Source organism: Seriola lalandi, unplaced genomic scaffold (genome assembly GCF_002814215.2).
Source record: "Seriola lalandi dorsalis isolate HSWRI2012SDOR001 ecotype SW California unplaced genomic scaffold, Sedor1 jcf7180002054104, whole genome shotgun sequence".
Taxonomy (NCBI): Eukaryota; Metazoa; Chordata; class Actinopteri; order Carangiformes; family Carangidae; genus Seriola; species Seriola lalandi.
This window is the reverse complement of record NW_019524657.1, coordinates 12472-33604: the sequence shown is the minus strand read 5'-3', so window position 1 is coordinate 33604 and position 21133 is coordinate 12472. Positions and strand designations below refer to the sequence as shown.

The following is a 21133-nucleotide window of genomic DNA, read 5'->3' as shown; positions in this document are numbered from 1 at the left end:
AATTATATTAACGCTAGCTGATGATTGACGCAGGAGTAACCAATCAAAACCTTGGAAAACAAACTATCCCGCCCATGCTGCTCTTGTGGGATTGTATCCCTAAAGCGACAACAAACTGTTTTAGCTGTTACTTCGCGTTGATAAGTGTTTGTTCTCCATATTCATTAACATTTTGTCACACCACCTCTACGGAGAAAGAGAAATGGAAAATGTGCATCTGGCTCTAGAGGAGGATGATCTTTATTCGGGTTACAACGACTATAATCCAACATTTGACTCCGAGGTGAGTTAGCAACTATGCTACATTTCCAAGCTCAAAGCCCTTGCCAACTAACAATAATATAAGTAATGCTAAATACACGAGATAGTACGAGCTAGAAACGACACAGATTATTTGAAATTGTTAATTTGACTGTGACAACGTGTTCTTGTGCATAGGACAATGGGCGTGTAAAGAATAAAGACAAATTAACTAATTTTACACATTTCTTTAAAATCAATTTCAAGGAGTTGGAGAATGATTTGGGCTTCCAGCAAGCAGTGCGGACAAGTCATGGAAGAAGACCCCCGGTGAGTACCGACTGTAGTTTGTTAATGTGTGTGTCTGTGTGACAGAGAGGAAGAGTAAATGATATCCTGATTACACTCATTTGTTAATCCTCATATAAAAATGTCATGTCTTCAATTTGCCAGATGACTGCCAAATTTCCTGGCACTGCTATTGGAGCTCGGCCTATAGCTTCTTCCTTTGGAGTAAGTACAGTGAAATTCAGTCATTTTGAAACAGTCTTGACTTTGAAAACGCACATTACTTGCAGCTTTAGTAATATAGTAAGAAGTAAAACTTTTTTGAATCAGCATCAGACTTTCTGAGTAGTATGAGTATGAGTTCACATTAATTAGATAATACTACATATCAGATAAGCATCTTTGTTCAAGTCAATTATATATTTACTGTTTATTTTATACCAATTGATAATAGTAGTAATAATGATGATGCTGATAGTGGTAAGTGTTGAGTAGTGGTAATAGTTTCAAGCAGTAATGTCAGATATTCACTGGTTCCAGCTTCTTTAAAAGTGAAGATTTGATGCATTTCTTTGACATATTTGATAGAAAACTTAGTATGTTTTTTGATTTTTCGACTGTTGGTTGAATAAAACAAGCTATTTGAATATGTGATCATTAGCTGTTTGAAATTATAATTGGTATTTTTCACTATTTTCAGACATATCATATATAACTATTAATCTATAAATCAAGAGAATATTTGGTTTGATGTTTAATAACAGAAATATTGTTAGTGTTGATGTTACCTGATGTTTTTGTCACATATTTGCATGAAAAAGATATTGTCATGTAAACATGCCTAAATCAATTTCACCTGTCTTATACTTGTTGTTTCATGAAGTCTCGGGTCCCTATGACCTCTTCCATGGGCAGACCCATGACTGGAGCTGTGCAGGTGAGAGGGATTGACCGCTCAAGTGTGCATTTAAGGTCCTGCATATTTCTTATTATGCATTAGACCAAAGTATTTAATCTCACTTACTTAGTATGTAATATGCAGTGATTTTAATTTGACCAACACAGGTTTTGTTATAAGTTTTATGGACAAATTTGCTAACTTTTTTGTGTTCACAGCCAACATCATGTATTAAATCAAAGTTCAGTAGCAACCTCATGTACTACTCAGCATTAATAATAGCTCTGTTTTTGTGAAGATAAAAAAAGCTATTATTATATATTGTGTTATGTTTTGTCTTAAAATATGACAGGATGGAGCCGCCCGACCAATGACTGCTGTCAGAGCAGCAGGTTACACCTCCTCCCTGACCCGTGGTGAGTTTCAGGAACTCAAAAATAAATTGTTTATTACAGGTATTTAAGTGATTCAGACTCCCCACATATGTATTGGTATGGATTACTACATGATCAGGTATTAGCTTGTGATTCTGTGGCTGCTTGTTTTACTGTGTCTGCATTGTGGAAGTTATTCTTCAAGAATAGACACGGTTATTTCTTTATATCCTTTATTGTTAAAAAACCTATGGATTGTTTTCTCCTTCCATTAGTATGAATTATCAATTAAATGATATACAAGGACAGACTGTAACTGCTGAATCATTTTAAATTTTGTATTTTCAGGCTCAACCTTTGACCCTCTAGGCCAGTCCAAAGGCCCTGCACCTCCACTTGAAGCGAAGAATGATGACACGTGAGTTGTCACTCTTTAAATTGATTTCTGTTTTTCACTGTTTCTTGGAAGACTCTCGCTGCATCATCCAAACTCAGCATTTTCTCCTGAAGTGTGCATAGGAAAGACTTTTCTAAAGGCATTTAGATGCTGAAAAAATATCTTGCTATTAGGTATAATTGTTATTTGAAAGTGTATAAACATTTATATTTGAACATTTTACAGTGGAGCTACAAATAATAAATATATACTGTTATATATTAAATATACCATATTTTTGTTTTGTAAATGGATAAATCCAACATATTTATGTATGTTATTCAGAATGTCTGCCCTCATATACTGTACATGTCACAAAATGTATTGCTAAACCGAACAAGCAACATTATCACACATTGTATTTCTGTGTCTCTTGGTTCTTGCAGGCCTGAGGAGAAAATCAAGATCCTGGAGAAGAAAGTGAATGACCTGATAGAAGAGAGCTGCATGGCACAGAGTGTGGGAGCCTTACAACTGGTCAGAGTCTGTCATTGTTTAACGTAGTGTTTAGTAATAATGGCTGTTAGGATGTGGAGAGAAGGGCCTCCAAGTAAGTCAGTGAACAGCGATTCAATTTTCATCGTGTCAGATCTAAACTCCAGCACACTGGATTGAGTGTCAGATTAGAAGTGTATCATCAGTGCCCTTCTATCAAATTCAACACGATAATAAAGCTTTTGGATCATCCCCCAGTAGTTGTTAAACCTCTAAAAAAGGTGGAGGGCCCGAGTACCTAAAGTAAATTTTCAGTGCTTTTTTTAATATATGAGATAATTATACTGGATTAGAACTATTACAACAGATTGAGTTTGTTATTCATCATGACGTGCAACAGAAATTCATTGTCACTGAAACACTCTCTGAATAGTGACTTGTCAGTGTTGGCGGATGAACAATATTTATCAGCCAAGGTCACATTTTACTGACTTGTGGTATTGTGTGTGATGTCTTTCTACAGGCTCTTGAAAAAGCCAAAGAGGCAGGCAGGAAGGAGCGCATGCTGATGAGACAGAGGGAACAGTCTGGCAACGCAGACCACATCAATTTAGACCTCACCTACTCAGTAAGTGATGCTGCTGCATATCAGTGGTTGTTCCAGAGCATTTTCTTCCTACACTCTGAAATTACACACCTACGCTGCCTAAGTTAAGTACCATCTTTGGAAAACTAGAAAAACGCTGTTCAAGCCCTCATAAGTAGGTTTTATGTTCTTTGTTTACTGTGCATACTATGATGTTTGTTTTTACAAGTCAATAGGAAATCTGTTTCTTTTCACATTAAGTGTTTTTTGGTTATTTTCATGTTGGAGGAAGACACAGTAAATGAATCATGTGGCAGGGATTGATCCTCAGCCAGCAGGACATATGTTTAGCTTTGAAGCCAGTCTTAACCACTCAGCTACGTGGGCACAGCTCACAGAGCACAGATTCAGTTTGAAGTTACTTTCTATGAATTAGTTCCTGCCTGACTATTATATATAATATTGAACATTTCTGTTTTTACCAGGTTTTGCTCAACCTTGCCAACCAGTACGCGAACAATGAAATGTTCCCAGAAGCCCTAAACAGCTACCAGGTCATTGTGAAGAACAAGATGTTCAGTAATGCAGGTGAGCTGACTTCTCAGCTTCACGCTCATTACAGATGTGTTGCTCCCGTGAATGCACCAAAGCAGGCAGGATAGAAAACCTCGTGTTTTAATTTGCCAATAAAATCAGAAGACGTTCTTCTCTGTGAGTCTGGTACTGTGATTCTCACTGAAGAACAAATTATCATAGTAACAACATCCTTAAAAACTAAAATGGTTTTAATAAAGAGGCTTTAATAAAGTCTTGTAAACTGTAGCACATGGATAAGAATAAGAAAAACACCAGAAAAGAAAAATATTGGTAAGTTAAAGGTATCTAATATTAGCGTGCTGAACAAAAAAAAGATACTTGGCAAATACTTTGACTTGTATATGTTGTCTATTCTATCAGTCGTACTAGTTTTCCTTCACACTACATCCGTGCTGTTCCTGCAGGCCGAATGAAAGTCAACATGGCCAACATCTACTTCAAACAGAAAAACTACCCCAAAGCCATTAAGTTCTACCGGATGGCACTGGATCAGATCTCCAACGCTCACAAGGAAATGAGGATCAAGATCATGCAGAATATCGGCGTGGTCTTCGTCCGCATGGGCCAGTACTCAGATGCCATAACGTCCTTCGAACACATTATGAGTGAGAGCCCCAATATCAAGACGGGCTTCAACCTCATCCTGTGCTACTACGCCATCGGTGACAGGGAGAGGATGAAGAAGGCCTTTCAGAAGCTCATTTCTGTCCCTCTGGGCATTGATGAAGAAGACAAGTACATCCCATCTAATGTGGGTTACAGTAATATATGTATTGTCTGTCCATGAAGTTTCTGTAGTTGGAGCTCTCTTCTTAAGCTACATGCTAACTATTCAGTCATTCTTCTTTTTAGGTTAACAGAAAGTTACCTTGCCTTTCCTACGTTTCCTAGAATAACAAACAAATCAGATTGTTTTACCTGGATGTAAATAGGATCAGTACTAATAGTTACAATGAAGTGTTGGTGATCATTGAACGTGTTGCTCAACATCATAATTTAAACCATGTCCTGTCGACTCTTTCAGGATGACACCAACGCAAATATGGTCATCGAGGCCATTAAGAACGACAAGCTTCACCAGATGGAGAGAGACCTGTAAGAAAAATCTCACACACTTCTCTCCAGCAAAAAATAATCATTGCGTTGGCTTTATCAAACCGCTGCCATGTCGCCTTGTGAACCAAAACACTGACACTTTCTCCTCCTTTCCAAAAACACCAACACAGTCTGTGTTTTTATTACAGATCATACTGTTGATTTTGATATATGGTTTTCTACGCTCATCTCCTGAATGCTGTTCTCTCCCTGTGTGCTGCACGTAGAAAAGTCCTCGCTGAGAAGTACATCATGACGGCAGCCAAGCTCATCGCCCCGGCTATTGAGACTTCCTTTGCTACTGGATTTGACTGGTTTGTTACTGTTGTGCTTTATTTTTTCCATATTACAATGTTAACACCAGAGGGCATACTGTGTACAAGAGGGCTCCAGCTCAATGAGAGTCCTTTGAGAGACTCAAAAATGCTTTAAAAAAAAATGTCGTTAAGTGTCTTGCTGTGTTTTCCTTTGGTGGAATTCTACTTAATCATATTGATTTAAAATTGGCATATATTTCTCACCCAGTTGTGTCACTCTAAAAGCAAATATGAAAACGATAATAACTGCAGCTCACACTAAAAGAGAAGCAGCTAGAGGTTTTTTCTGTTGAAGCTTTGAATCTCAGAGCAAAGCAAAGTTCAGAATGCTGCTGAATGTATTGAATATTTTCCCCTGGGCAGTTTTCAAACGCCACTTGCTGCCGTAGTGAATGTGTATGAGGGAGGCTGTGACCCTATCGTCCTTTCCTGCTTCCCCTCCTCCACACCTTCTCTCCACACCCATGTAATTGTATATCTTTTAAACTAACAGACTAAGAGGAATTCATTCCTGTGACAGTTTTTTTTTTCTAGCAACAGAGTAAAACCACCAAAAGCTGGTTGTTCATGTGTCGGTGGATCAGATAAACTTAATCCGCCACAGTTAAACAAGCATCCTGACACCAACACATACGGACAGCAGCTCTCGTGCACACGGCCTGTTGGTCAAATTACATAAAGTCTTATATGTGGTTGTTTTTTTTAGGTGTGTGGACATGGTGAAGAGCTCTCAGTATGTTGAGCTTGCCAATGATCTAGAGATCAACAAAGCCATCACCTATCTGAGACAGAGGGACTTCAACCAGGTGAGTGTGTTGAGTCCAACAGGATAAAGGGCAATACCATTCTTTGGTCTGTGGCAGGAGCACAGGAAGTTGAACTACAAACTTCACTTATCACTCTTAATGTTTTACCTCCAAATCGAGTTGTAGAACTGAGTAGGGCGTCTAAGATAATGCTTTATAGCTTGCGTAAGTGACTGTCAGAGTACGGTAACTCAAGCCAGACATTTGCCACCGTGTAATCGATTTAGTATTTCAGAACATGCAGATTTTTCCCAGAGCTCAAACCAAACATTTCATGAGAGTCCTTAAAACTAAAATCTCACGTGTAATATAGTTACCGAAGATAATCCAGTTACAGTAGGACTTTGAACATGGAACAAACTGTATTTGATGTGCAAATTTGTTTTTTTTTTTTAACCCTCACTGTTGTGTGATGATTGTTTTATGAATGTTTATGAATTTTGAACCTGAATAGATCTCAAAATTCATGAAGTGAGTGGTATTTCCCTGTGAACGAATGTAACGTGGATGATTTGGTCTTTGTTGTACTTTTTTTATATTCAGTTTTTTTTTCCCATCTTTTTTTAATTTAACAACATTCTGGTTCTATACAGTTATCAGCCAGTGCTGTTTACATATGTCAGTTTCCTCCTGCTAAGCCTGCTTCAGCAGCGTCAGCCAAATTCTTCCCCTTCTCATTGCCCTCCATTCTCTCTTGCTTTTGTCTCGTTTCCTTCCCATCTGCATGCCTAAGGTTGAGGTATGTGTGCTTTCTGTTTCCATGTTCGCATTTAGATTGTGTTGTTTTGGGTTTTTTTTTTTTTTTTCTTCTTCTTGACATGTTACTACTTAAGCATGCCTTTTCCAAATAACAGCACTGCCAAGAGATGTTGGAGAAGCAGTTATTGGTGTAAAACCCACAGACCCGTGAGGAAAATCTGGGGGCTGGAAGGAAATTATAACCAGTATTATACCAGTCGAGCTCTCAAGGAACTGCAGCTGTGCCAGTGGAGCTGCTCTGTGGCTAACATCAGAGTACTGATGACACTGAGCAGCTCCAAAGTGTCTCCAGTTACAGTATCATAACTGCAGTAGCCAACTGTCTTGTACTCACAGGCTTTACACCAGATGCATGTGTGTGGTGCTTTTAGACTGTCTGCAGACGGTGGTGGTGGTGGTGGTGTAGGCTGCAGCATCAGTGCAGCCGTAGCCTAGCTGGTGGTTTGTCAAAATTATAACATTTACACACTAATACTGTTGGAAAATCTCCCTAGTAAGTAATGTGCTTACATTGGCATAAGAACCAATAAATGTGAAGGTGATTTCAAACGATAGAATTTTGAATTTACTTGTATTGTGTTTCATACAGTGGTTTGGTTTATCTGGTTTTCCAGTATAAATATAGAATAATTACACATGATGATGGGTGGAATACTTATTTATTTAACAAATAAATGTCATAATTGAATTATCACCTGGAAAAAGTATGGAGTTTCATTTTAAAGGGTTTAAGAACACTAGTTTTTATGTTTGGAGGTGTGTTACTTACTGGGGAGAATGGCTTTCACCATAGTTGATACAGTATTATAATAATAAACTAGAGGAAAACCAACAGAAAATGTTTCCCTAATGGCTTTTTAAATATTTTATCAGGCAGTAGAAACCCTGAAAACATTTGAGAAGAAGGACAGCAGAGTGAAGAGCGCTGCAGCCACCAACCTCTCTTTTCTCTACTTCCTGGTAAGACTCTTCAGTGAGAGGACACTTCAGCACAGTGGATGTTTGGTGTCGAGGTTATTTTTAACCATCCAGTTGTAAAGATGGCTGAATCAAGGCTTCTATTCTCTGTAACATCCCGCTACCAGTAGATACCGCCCTCTGACTTTTACCCTCTAACAGGAGAAGGACTACGACCAGGCTGACCGATATTCTGATCTCGCCATGAACGCTGATCGCTACAACCCAGCGGCACTCATCAACAAGGGCAACACTGTGTTCTCCAAGCAGGACTATGAAAAGGCTGCAGAGTTCTACAAAGAAGCACTGAGGAATGATTCCTCCTGCACCGAGGCCCTCTACAACCTGGGTAACATCTGCATTGATTTATACTAGTGGTACATTGGTGGGTTTATAGCATAGTAACCTTTACACCAAGTGTACAGTGTTCATTCATTCTTGACCATCACTCTGGAGAGAAATGTGAGACATAAATATATCATATATTATAGTATTATATATATATATTATTATTACATTATAATATATAAACTTGTATTATCTGTGGTTATCAGAGGAAGTTGTTATGTGGTTGTTAAACACAGCAGATACAAGTTGTAAACACAGTACTGTCATCAGCTTTGAAGTTGACATGGGGAACCTGTTAGCAAATAGTTGCTTATTGACAAATCCTGCAGCTGTGGAGCAACTTTATCATTTATTTGAAGTCACGTTTCTGGCCACCTGATGAGTGTAATATTCATAGTTTTTTTTAATCTATTTTTGGCCTTCGCTGACTCCTCAGGGAAACATCTGGCTCTTTAGCTGCTCAACGCTCCACTTTGTTTACCAGCTCTAAGTCTCTAACTGTGTCTGTCTGCTTTTTGGAGCAGGTAGTGTACAGGTTCTTAGCACTCTTAATCTGAAAGCAGCTGCCTGTTGTGGCGGTAAACAGTGAGGCAGCTGTGAGTGAACCACAGCAGTAAAGTTGTTGACCAGACAACTAAACAATGAAACTCACTGTAAAGCTTTGTAAAGCCGAGGGGAGCCGCAGATTCAGCAGATAATTCTCTGTAGGTTCATCACCACAAGTGACACCTTTCACAACTGGCGCACTGTTTTCGGATTTCAGTCTTTTTATATGCTGTTATTGTAAAAAAAAAAATATATATATTGATTATAGCTGCTTTAAAGTGTTTTTCGTCCCCTTCTTCTTGTACCAGGCCTCACCTATAAGAAACTGAATCGCCTGGAGGAGGCTCTGGACTGCTTCCTGAAGCTCCATGCCATTCTGAGGAACAGCGCCCAAGTCATGTTCCAGCTGGCCCACCTGTATCCTACTAATAAGAAGTTCTGTTTGTTATGTGTTTGTGAATGTGTGTCATGAGGTTTAATTGCTTCGAAAAATTGTACCCCAGTAGTCGCTCGAAGGTGTTCATTTAGAGATCTCAACCTGTTCCCATGTGAGCATCTGTTAGTCCTTAACTCACTGGTCTCAGCTATGAGCTTCTGGAGGATCCCCAACAGGCAATTGAGTGGTTGATGCAGGTCATCAGTGTAACTCCCACCGACCCCCAGGCGCTGGCCAAATTGGGGGAGCTGCATGATGGCGAGGGGGACAAGTCCCAGGCTTTCCAGTACTACTACGAGGTATGAGAAATATAATTGAATGCTTTTCTAATTGATTAACACTTGGTTATATATTAGCCCTCTTCCACTACAGGAACTTACTGTCTCGTAACCTGGAGCGCGACAGTTCATGTTCAGTTACGGGTCAGTAGGTCCCTGCGGTGGTAAAGGCCTCTTTAAGTGCTCTGATGTTGTTGGGTTGTGTGGCTGTCAAGTCCTTCAGGTACTTCCCCTCCAACATCGATGTGATTGAGTGGCTCGGAGCGTACTACATCGAGACCCAGTTCTGTGAAAAGGCCATTCAGTACTTTGAAAGAGCCACACTCATACAGTGAGTAGCCAGTAGATGCGGTACTTTAGCAGATGATAGCATGATAAATAACAAACTGTAAAACTGATGAGGATTTCAGCTTCATATTCAACATGATGCCAAAAAATCATCACAATATCGAGAGTCATTTTTGTAAAGTCAAGTCCCCGGAGTCGTTCTTTCATCTTGAGAAATATCTGGGAAATGATGCCAGTTCTGCACTCTTTCAGACTGAGAAATTAAATGATTCACTTCTTATTCCATCTTGTTTTGATTGTTTTGTTAGTATTATTTCATCAACCGTGACGCTTGCTGTCATCTGGAAGTCATTTTTTTTTTTTTTTTTAACTTGTTGAAAGGGGACAGATGATTTGATTTTGTTTGCCTTCAAACTAAATTCTGAATTTTTAATAATCTTTGAAATAAAATAAAAAGTAAAAAAACATGGTTGTGTGTTCATACTGAGTGGATGTCTTCCTGCTGTGTTTCTCAGACCAACACAGGTGAAGTGGCAGTTAATGGTGGCGAGCTGCTACAGAAGAAGTGGTGAGAGCGATTCTGTTATTTTTCATCGCACTGCAAAATAACATGCTGCCCAGTCTCTGCCAGTTTGAGACTGAAAACCAGATCGCATGAAAGAAGCAGTTGAAGCGGTTTGTTAGAGTTGGTTGAACATGGATCTTTTTCTTTTTTATCTTTACAGGAAACTACCAGAAAGCTCTGGAAACGTATAAAGACATCCACCGCAAGTTCCCAGAAAATGTAGAATGTAATTCATCCCGTTTTGTTACAGTTTTCAACAGAACTCTTGAAAAGCAGAACGTAACCCACTGATCAGAGTGTAAAGAAAATATAACGTCCGTTTGTGTTCAGGTCTGCGTTTCTTGGTGAGGCTGTGCACAGACATGGGACTGAATGAAGTTCAAGAATACGCCACCAAGCTGAAGAAAGTGGAGAAGATGAAGGAGATCAAAGAACAGGTAAATCTCTCTTGGCTGTCACACCTTTACTTTAATAATATTCTTCTGTAGCTTTTTCATGTGAATAAGCATCTGTTCTGCTACTATTATATTCTGCTAATTCTTGGGAAAATACAGCACACAGGAAGCCACGTATTTTACATTTGTAGTTAGTTTGGATTAAACAGAGGAGTAGGGTTGGTAATTAGCAGGAACCTCTGTAGCTGACATCATTGAGTAGATGTAGGGAGCTACAGAAAGTCCAGATTCAAAACTGAAACTTAAAAACCACGAAATCCATTGAAGAGGATGTAACAGAGCTCCCCACTTCCAGGTGCATCTAAATATATAACTGTGATTAAGTATTAAGTATTTTCACTTCATTTAGATTTACTTATACAACCCAACCTTATACAAGCAGCCTAGTTTAATGATTTAAATTAGGTAATACATCCGAATATTAACATTATGCAGCTTCATACATGACCTGCTTGTTCTGCAGTCATATATTACAGTGAGCTTTCATTAATCATCTTTTCCTCACCAATGTCTTGGCATCACGTCGTCTTTTCCTGGACGAGAACACTCTGATTGAAAACATACACATCCTTTTGCCATGAAGGCGGTCAGTGGTCACTGCAGCTCCAGAAATGCTTGAAAAACAGCTGGCTTTTTTTTTTTCTCTTCTGTTGATTATCCATGAATCAAACCATGTTGAGCAGAGAGCAGTTGCTTTACAGCTGTTTAACACCTGGCTGATACTATATGCTGGGGCATTTAACAGTTGTTGTGTTCGCAGAATTACTCACAGGTCTGTTGTGGGTCGTTATCGCCTGAAACATCTGAATGGATTAGATAAGTATTTAGTGATTTTTATTGCTGCCAGCCAGGAAGATTATTGCTTTTCTGATATAGGAGATGAAGCCAGTGTTTTCTTTATCAATCTAATTGGAGACAGATGCATGTTCTTCGATTGGCAAGCACTGTTTGCTTGTATCTGATTTGTTTAGACATTTGCGATGTTAATCTGCACACACTTAATGTTATCCTTACAGAAAATGCTTGAATGTACTCAAAACTGACAACCTCTTCAGTTGTGATTTTCTTTTCTTATCACTCTTGTCCTAAAAGTCTACTCCAATTTGAAATTGTGCTGTCGGACTCACGATTAACAGCTGACATAGAAAAAGGATCAATATCGTTGCAGCAGAACCAGAGATATCGTCTTTTTATTTGTCAAAATCTGGTGCCTTCCTTACTCACAATGAAACTCTACCACCACTGGGTTGTGTTATGTTAGTAGCGGCTAAAAGAGATGAGCTGCAGCCTACAGATCTGTAGTAAACTCACTTCTTTTGAACTCCATCACCCCAGACGCGTGCATGTTTCCCTCTTGAAGAATGGTAAAACTAGTGTCTGCGGTGGCTCCCAGACTTTAAGGTCCACACCCTAAATGGCTAACAGGCCTGTGATCCTGATCACAAAACTGGTGGTGGTCTGGGGTCAGTGAAGTTATGAAGAAGATTCAGAGTATGAGGGCCGTGTGCCTTGTGTCCTGTGGAGATATTCATCAGAGCCAGGAACAGATGAGATGGAAGACTTTGTCAAATCACAACCAGCTGCTCTTAAATCAGCCCAGGGACGCTGCTGGAGCAGAGAAACATTTCTACAGAGACAGGCAGAGCCAGAGGGTTGACTCATTAATCCCAAAATGATCCAAACTGAATGACAGTGAAAAACAACTAATCCTGCTGATATAACTGCATAGTACATGAAATGATGAATGAGAGAATGAGTAGAGCCAAAAACGAATGCATGAAGATGATTGAATCGCCGCTCTGTCTGATGTTGTGTTTATGCTAAGTGTTATTTCTTCATGGTAATTCCCCTTGTTACCATCTGCATCAGCGGGGCTGGTATTGTTTTCACCTTGTGTGTGTGTTTGTATGTGTGTGTGTGTGCACCATCGGGGCAAAATGTGGTCGTGGAGACACCTACTATAGTGGAACCATAGTGGTTTTGAGAACTTTGGCAGGTGTTCACAGTCACAAAGCTTTACAGGTGTGTAGTTGAGATCAAAATGAAGGCTGAATGTGAAGAAAGGTGTGGTCTGGCCCATGAGTAGAAGGTAGCCATGTAATAATGTAGTGAGAACTACTGAGAACTCATCGGTCGAGACGTCAACATATTAACGGAACGACCAGTTTTTATTTTGGTCTCCATCTTTTACTGCTGTTATGTTTCTGCCGTCGACTCCGCTTCCAGTTCATTCCGAACAAACTGGAAATGTAAAACTTTCATACTCAGTTTTTTTCGTATCTTAATGTCAAATTCCATTAGCTTTGTCTTGGTAGTAGTTTCACAAATAGTTTGCATGCCAGTGAAACTGACTTATTTATGAGACACAGAGGGAGAGCACAGCACAGGCTCGACACTGGAAAAAGATGTCACCAGAATCCAACAGTTTAGCATGAAATGTCTCTGCTCTTTCATTTGGAGTTCACTTTAGAAACCTACACTTAAGCTAAATTAAAAAAACTGTATTTGGTAAAAGACATATATTTTTACTTCGAGTGAAACTCTGCTGAGAATCATTTATTCCTTGTCTGCAAATTTGGTCTTAATTTCCCTCCTCCTCCCTCTCCCTTTCTCTCTTCCCGCAGAGGGTGAAGTCGGGGCGAGAAGGCAGCGCCAGAGGTCGGAGAGAAGGCAGAGAGGGCAGCGCTGGGAGTGCTGGTGAGTCAGTCACCGTAACATATTAGATCGCCATACAATGCAGAATCGCATTGTCTAATATACCGAACACCTATTTCCACACCTGTTATTTAGACCTGTGACGTGTAACAGTACAAACCAAAATCCTGACATTAGATTAACATGTGGGAGACGTGGGGATTTGACTGAAGTTAAAAATAGTGTAGAAACCCTAAACATAATATTTACCATTTTGTAAAACCCCCTGTGTATTCAGAGTCGCTAACATCAGCATGAGTGCATATGTGGTTAGTATTGATAGGCCCATGTTTCAAACCTCAGCACTTTTTATTACAGATTTAAATGTGCCTGTATTAAGCAAGTATTAAAAGCCAGAATCAGATGGTCTTTCAAATTCACACTCTTACCCTCGAATTCTTTGATCAGACAGTTTATGATTTAGATCTGAATTTTACCAAAAATTCGACAGTATTTTATTCTGAAAGGTTTTTGTACAGTCAGTTGTTTGTGTTAAATCCACATTTTAGAGAGTTTGTCTTTTTCTGTAAGATAAGGTCGTTTATTTATATACAGGTGGTTTTAATTAGAGTTATTTTCAGTGTTTTATTTCTCAGTGTATGTCACCACTTCCTCTCTCCTGTTGCTCACACATGCTGCTGGTCAATAGGCATCTCCACACCTGTCCTCACCTCTCCTAAGAAGGCCAGCGTCATGGGTATACCTCTATACATCACACTGAGTCCTGAGTAGACTAGAAGGCTGTAGTCATGTCCTGTTGCAAATCCTTCATCATTTTTAAGTCCATAAAAGGAACTGCTGGGAAGACACAACTACACATCCAAATCCCAACCTCTAATCCCAAAGGGGTCACTAACAAGTTCGGCCAGGTTACAGGTCACATTTACAGTTAACCCCGGTTGATTGAGTTCCTGCATCCTGTCTTTGAATTTTTACGTAATAACACAGGGGCCTTACGGAGGCTGTTTCAGACTCAGAGCAGTGATTTTGTTAAGCATTTGTCCCATTAAACGACTCAGAGATCATTTCATTGTCTCCACATGAAAGAGGATGTTTGGATAAGACCTGTTGTGAATATTTGAGTCTTAATGAGATTTCAAAAGGAAAACTTAGCCCTTTGGACGCTACCAGAACATTTGCAACGTGATACAGTTATTATTGCTAGTGCATGTTAGCTTCTGGACGGAGGTAGAACTGCAGGCTTCGTATGATTTATATGAACGACACAGAAAAGGTCAAACTCTTTCTCTCCTCCTGAAATCATAAAAGCCAGCTCATCTATCTTTCTTTTCCAGTACGTCTGAACAGTCGGTTGTGAAGCTTAATAATGAAAGTGGAGCGACAGTGTAGGCTTTGCAGGAGCCCTGACGACACACAGCGCCGCAGTTCACAGCAGACACCTCAGAAGACAAACCTCCACAGTTTTAGCACTCCTTCACTACAGACCCACAACACACACAGACACATACTCTAGACTGCCTCCAACCCCGGAAAGCTGGCTCATCAGCAAATTTCAAACACAATCCAGACAAAGTAGAGGGCTGCCAGCAACTGTAACGAGGCCCAGCTTTTCTCTGCTGTGCAGCTCAACCTCCGTTGTGTCCTGTAATGTAGTTAAATATATATATAATATATATATATATAATATATATCAGACACCTGTTGATGTGCATGCTGTTCCCCTCTGCCAAGACTTCCATTATTCCCCTGCATCCTGATAAATTAGATTAGAAAACCCCCAACTTGTGTGTTTTTATTGTCCAATAGTTTAGTAGTGCCAGAGCTGTAACTGGATCTGTGAAAACGAACTGTTACTGGACGTTTTGCCGTACATGTTCAATGTTTCATATCTCTGAATATTTTCTATGACAGTTTTAAGTTGTTTAACTAAACCCCAATCTCTTCTCTTACTTTCCTAAGGCATACTCTCATTGCATATGGCAGACTTACTGCCGCTCTCTGTGCTCTTTGTTGTTTTGTTCCCTCTCTCTCTCTCTCTGCAGTGATTTTCAGTCCAACTCTAATCTTTATTTTTGTCTGTTTCTCTGGCTCTCTGGCTTCCAATCTCCATCTGTCTTCTCACTGTGCTTCCTCTTTGCTGCCTAGTATCTCAATCTGAGTCTAAACAACTCAGTCCACTGTTGGACTCAGAGAGAGGTATGTAAAGTGATTACTCAAAAATTATGGAGTGAAACTTGTTGGGTCATAAGATTGCACTTCTAGCCACTTGTTGATAAGAGTAGAACTCAATAGTTTCATTCCAATCATTTCTCAGTTGTTGCATCTCAGATAAATGTACAGCTTAATGAGCTGCTCAAGAATGAAACTGAGAATTTGTGTTTCATCTTCACTGGGTTTGAAAAATAAGATGTTAGATTCTGTTAGAGATTATTCTTCATTTTTTGTCCAGAATGCAAAACAAACTTGTTGTGTTCACTTTAGAAACGCAGTGATCTTACTTTGTAAGAACTGTCCTTAAACTTGAACTTAAAGGGGCATTACATAATTTTGTGACTTTGCCAACTATAGTATTAGAGATCAGCTGAACTATTAGAAATAAATCACATCAACTCTGTGCATATGCAGCTCATTGTACTTCGGAGCAGAAACATCTTGCTTCTTTGATTTAATTTAATAGGCCTGGGATCATTAGAAATGTTTAAAGTGTTGAAAGATGGAACAATAAAAGTTAAAAAGTGAAAATAATTGGGCTGAACTGCCCTCTAACCACAGTAGTATCATACAGTCTGGTTTCTATTTTTGTGCTGTGCCAGATTCCAATAGAAAAAACCACCTTGATTTGTACCAGTATTATCATATTAATAAGTACTGCACGTGCACAGTCACACTGTGAAAGAAATTAATGCAAATCCCTTTTACTATTTTTAAAAGCCATAAGAGTTGCAAACAGACACTGCAGAAGCGAGTGACCTAGAACCGTTTTCCCAAGGTAAAGACACAAGATAAGAAACCTAACTATAGTGTTATGGTCAAAACACGTGAAGCTGGTTCAGAAATGTTCTGACAGGCAGCTGTGATGTTGGACTGTGGTCTGTGTTTGCACTGAGAGCTCCCACAGAGGAGGAGGGAGGGAACTGACCAAACCTCTTTCAGATATTTGAGAAAACCTCTAGTGCACCTGAGAGTTTTCCCTCTTTTCTGTTAAGTATGCATATTTGCAGCACTGTATATTGTGTGTGTGTGTGTTAGTGTGTGTGTGTGTGTGTGTGTGTGTGTGTGTGTGTGTGTGTGTGTGTGTGTCCTGGCGAAGCTGACGATTAGTTTTCTCACGAATCCAAACCTGCGTCATTCTCTGATGTGAATCAAAGATTGTGTGAAAATGTGCTGATTTTCAGTTTTTCCTTTTCATATATTTGTATATAATATTTTTTTGTGATCTTATTCTCATCGTTAATATAACTTAATTAAGTCTAGGGTTGCACCCATTGTTTTTCAAGACTATATTTGACCTTTTTTTTTTTTATACTCATGTAATCTTCCAAGGGTTTTTCCAAATAAGTTTAAGCAGGAAAGTGAGTTAGAAAAGCCAGAGAGTTAACTCATCGATACTCATCAGCCCCTTGCAGAACCCTTATGGCCATTCTTGCCGTGGAGTCGTATTAAACTCGCTCATTGCACCTTTAATTGTGGAAACTGTTACACACAACCGATTTTAGGTCTGGCTTTCAACCTGTCGTGTCATCCCTCTTTCCTCTGTCTCCCAGTTGTGTGTTATAAAAGAGAAATGCCAGTGACAGTGTCCAAGAAAACGAAAAAAGAAAAAAAAAAAACAGGGAGGAGAAAAAAGTCAATTTTCCAGTCGAGGTTTCAGTTTGCCAGCAGTTTGTGAGGCCTCGTGTGAGATGTTTGAGACTGTGAGGGAAGGTGGAATATCGGGCCTCCCTCTCCTTCCTGTTTTTCAGCTTTCTGCCATTGCTCTCGTCAGTTTCCAAGGCTACTTGGCAGCCAGATGTGGGCTGCTGCTGTCTGTAATCATGTCTGTCCTTCAGCTCACTAGAGCGCTTTGTCAGTCTGTCATCTGAGCCTTGAACATAAACACATTCTCCAGCATATTCATTACATCTTGTGAGGAGCACAAGCCGAGCCCATGGCCGGTGCTGCTACTCACTGTCTTGCTGAAGGGCACATAGTTGCATCCACGGCTGCTCTGCCCTTGAGCAAGGCATCTAACCTTCCAACTGCTCCCCTGTGCCTGCAGCTGCCCACTGCTCCAGGTGTGTGTTTGTGTGCTCACTGCTCCTAGGGTGTGTGTGATTTGTTCACAGCTTATGGATGGGTTAAATTTCCTCCGTGTGCAAAAACATACTTGGACAATAAAGGATTTTTCCATTTATTAAATCTTTATATATTTTTAATAAATGTTTTGGGGCTTAAAACAAAGTGTTAGCAAAAACTCTCCACATGTTTGCGTTTAGGGGGAAATAGGCACTTAGATAAGTTGGTGTGAGGCTCATTTATAGCATATTTATTGTTACACTAAGCAAACTGAACAGGACACACTGCCCACACATTCAAGTCACCACATGCTGTGAGTGGGCGTGGCTAAAAGTAGTTAACAAGCACCCAGAGAAGTCAAAATACTGTTGATGGATGAAAGTAATGGACGACTAAAAACAGAAAAATATAAAGCCAATGTAAACACTGACACGTCCAGGATCACTATGGCTTCACTCATTCACTGCTGCCCATGTAATGGACACTGACTAGTTCACTCAGAAGTGAGATGTAATGTCAACTTGTATACAGTTAAAGGTGTGTAAAAATATTCAGTTTAAAATCAGTTTAATTTAAAAAGTTTGGAACATGAGGTGTGGTGCTGTAGGGGTAACACACACACACACACACACACACATTTCAATGGTTACTCTAGGTCTGAAATGAAAGTCTCACATCTCCGTCATGTTGACTTTTCAGAAAGTGAGAAGTACAAGCTTAGTTTGAGATGAGTCACGTTGATCAGCTGTTACTGGATAAACTGTGATTTCATTTTGGGTAGGAATATTCTTCTGACTGATTACATGGCTCAGTTTTCTGCATATATAGTGTGTGTGTTTAAAAACAAATGAACTGGAATTCTGAAAGATAAAACAGCCAACAACCCTGCACATGTCATGTATACATAATGTACATCTATATAAGTTGGTCCAGCTCTGAGCTGCATTTAACACCTGTTAACTGTGTCGGAACGAGTGATTCAGATTATGACCGACTTGCTAAATTCAAGCGTGTGTATGTGTTTTGTGCAGACAGCAGCCACAGCAGCAACAGCACTAAAGGAGAGCGGCTGAGCGCCAAGATGAGGTCACTTCCTGCCTCCAATGAGCCCTACGAGGCCAGCAGCCAAAAAGAACTAGGTGAGGAAAACCTGTTTTCTCTCTGTCTCTCTCTTCACCTCTGTCATCTGTGACATGACATGAGCTACATCACACGTTTTTTTGTTTTTTTTTTATCTTTGTGTTCTTGAGGTTCACAGTCGTACCAGTTTTCATTCACAGGCTGATATGCAAAGTTTCCGACAGCAATACTTTGATTTTTCAATCGGTAATGGACCATAAGAAGACGAACTGTTCTCACAGCTCTTAACAGTGACAACTAAGATGGTTGCACTTTACCCTAAGACCTTTTAAAGTTTATTACAGTCTATAATGTAGTGCTAAGCAGGTATATGTGTAAATATCTCCTTTTTCGGGCACCAACTTCTCCTGTGTTTTATTTGAGGTGTTGATCCATAAGAAGATATATTTGTGATTTGAAGAACCAAAAACCATCTCAGTGTAGTTTTACATCTCCTCTCTCAGGCTTCTCTCTGGAGCTTTTGTAACAACAGGTCGGTGAGCCAATCAGAAGAGAGGAGGCTCTGAGCCTCTCTTCTGATTGGCTGACTGTTTTCTGAGTGATTGAATGAAAATATAGCAGATTTCAGGAAAGCACTCAGAGAAACCAAATCCTGTAAAGTTGGATGGTGGGTCCAGGTGGGCCATACTGCGTGGCAGTGACTGTGTAGTTCTGACATCACAAAGATACGGAAGTGCTGACGGCTGGTTTTGAGGCTCAGTTTCTGAATACAGGCTGTGTGCATTTCTCTGTGGACTGAGGCTTTGACACTTTCACAGTATTAATATAGAACCAAGACCTGCTTTATAATAACAAAGACGTGGAAATATCACTTTATACAACATGGGACCTTTAAGACTTGTGTTGCAAGACGATACTCTTAGTTAGGATCATAGATTAAGGAGTGACTCATTCCCACTGAAGGAGACAAGTAGCATCTTGAGAAGCTCTGGGACCCAAAAAAGAAACCAAAAACTACATGTTCTATCTTTTTTTGTTTGTTTTGAGTGATGATGTTTAAATACAAAAAGACTTCTGTGCTTGAGAACATTTTTGAATGCAGGACTTTTTCTTGTAACTGAGTGTTTTTATAGCGTGGTATTGCTACTTTTAATTTGAAAACTTCTTCCACTGCTGCTCTTAAGGGCTGCTGTGGAAAACACGTGTAGAAATGTAAGTGTTTGTAGAAACACTCTCAACTTCTGAGATTGGTCTTTAACATGAAACAGGGCCCAGGACATTTGATAATGAGTAAATCTTCTGTTCCTCTCCTGTGTAGACGCGTCCTATGTGGACCCACTGGGGCCTCAGATGGAGAGACCAAAGACCGGAGCCAAGAAGCGCATGGAGGATGACGACTTTGCAGATGAAGAGCTGGGAGACGACCTGCTGCCGGAGTAGCTGCCTGACTCTGAATGAACATTTTCTCTTTTGTCACCTTTCGGAAGGCAAGAGCACAAAGCTTCACCACAAAACCAAAACATTTTAAACTCAGCTCTTTTTAGCAAAAAAACATAAACGTTACGGGATAAGAGAGTCCAGTGACTGTTATTCCTCTACTGTTTACATCAGCGGTCCAGGAGTTGGATGTTTGTACCTCCATCAAATTGGTCAACTTTGCCTCACATCTGAGTCACCTTGCATGAAAAACATATCGGCGTAGTGCTGATTTTTCAAAGGTCAATAATTATACAAATCCATTTAGCAGAGGAATACCTATCTTCATGGAACAAATGGCGAAACGTTTCACAAGAAGTTACAGTGCAGTTTGTAAGTATTTGGACAGATTCGTTGAAGCTCTGTACTCCGGCACAATGAGTCTGAGATGGAACAATTACGATGAGGTTGAAGTGTTGACATTTAACTTTAATTTGAACATGCTTACATTCATTTCTGATGGGGTGTTTAGAAATGATAGACATTTTTGGCCATACATTTCCTCCCAAGACTAAACAGGCTACGAGCCCTGTGCAGTTCAGCCAGTGTGGATGAGAAGGATCAGGCAAACAAGTTTTGCATTTTTACCTCAACGTCACCTTTTCATTTTAAATCCAGTGTTGGAGCACAGAGCCAAAAATAGTGAAAAACATATCGCTGTCCTAATATTTTTTTGACTGCGCTGTATGTTTCCATATGTGAGCTTGGTAACCTTCTGGAAAATTCATCAGCACAGTATAGCAGACTTCATGTGATGTATCAACTGAAAGGGTTATCTTACTTTTTGCATTTTGTACTTTGCAATTCCAAAAAATGTGTATTTGTAGTATAATATTTATTTTTTTCTTGTCTATTCATTTGTATGTTGTTTATTATATAATTAAAAGGGAAAATCATTTATTTATTCACTTGTAGAACAATGATATTCAGATAAAACACAGAC

At 39.6% G+C, this 21133-nt stretch overlaps 1 protein-coding gene across 2 annotated transcripts; it reads left to right on the top strand.

Annotated features, from left to right (window-relative positions):
• The first annotated feature begins 99 nt into the window (after nt 1-99).
• Nucleotides 100-21094, top strand: ift88 (intraflagellar transport 88 homolog). Of its 2 annotated transcripts, XM_023403271.2 has the most exons (25): nt 100-283; nt 508-570; nt 694-753; nt 1412-1465; nt 1779-1842; nt 2149-2218; nt 2623-2713; nt 3195-3299; nt 3743-3845; nt 4259-4605; nt 4879-4949; nt 5177-5263; nt 5973-6072; nt 7705-7791; nt 7951-8137; nt 8991-9099; nt 9267-9417; nt 9612-9727; nt 10200-10252; nt 10410-10475; nt 10580-10686; nt 13329-13401; nt 15505-15555; nt 18666-18773; nt 20033-21094. In XM_023403271.2, exons 1-25 carry the CDS (start codon nt 203-205, stop codon nt 20152-20154), a joined length of 2526 nt encoding a protein of 841 aa, XP_023259039.1. In that variant the 5' UTR covers nt 100-202; the 3' UTR covers nt 20155-21094. The 2 variants fall into 2 exon arrangements, with proteins under 2 accessions (XP_023259039.1, XP_087029329.1); XM_087173203.1 differs by lacking the exon at nt 15505-15555.
• Nucleotides 21095-21133: the final 39 nt, after the last annotated feature.

Coding starts and splice junctions, on each gene's coding strand:
- ift88 (XM_023403271.2), top strand. CDS start 203: ATGGAAAATGTGCATCTGGCTCTAGAGGAGGATGATCTTTATTCGGGT. Junction 2,219..2,622: donor GAAGCGAAGAATGATGACAC/GTGAGTTGTCAC, acceptor TGGTTCTTGCAG/GCCTGAGGAGAAAATCAAGA. Junction 6,073..7,704: donor GACAGAGGGACTTCAACCAG/GTGAGTGTGTTG, acceptor ATATTTTATCAG/GCAGTAGAAACCCTGAAAAC.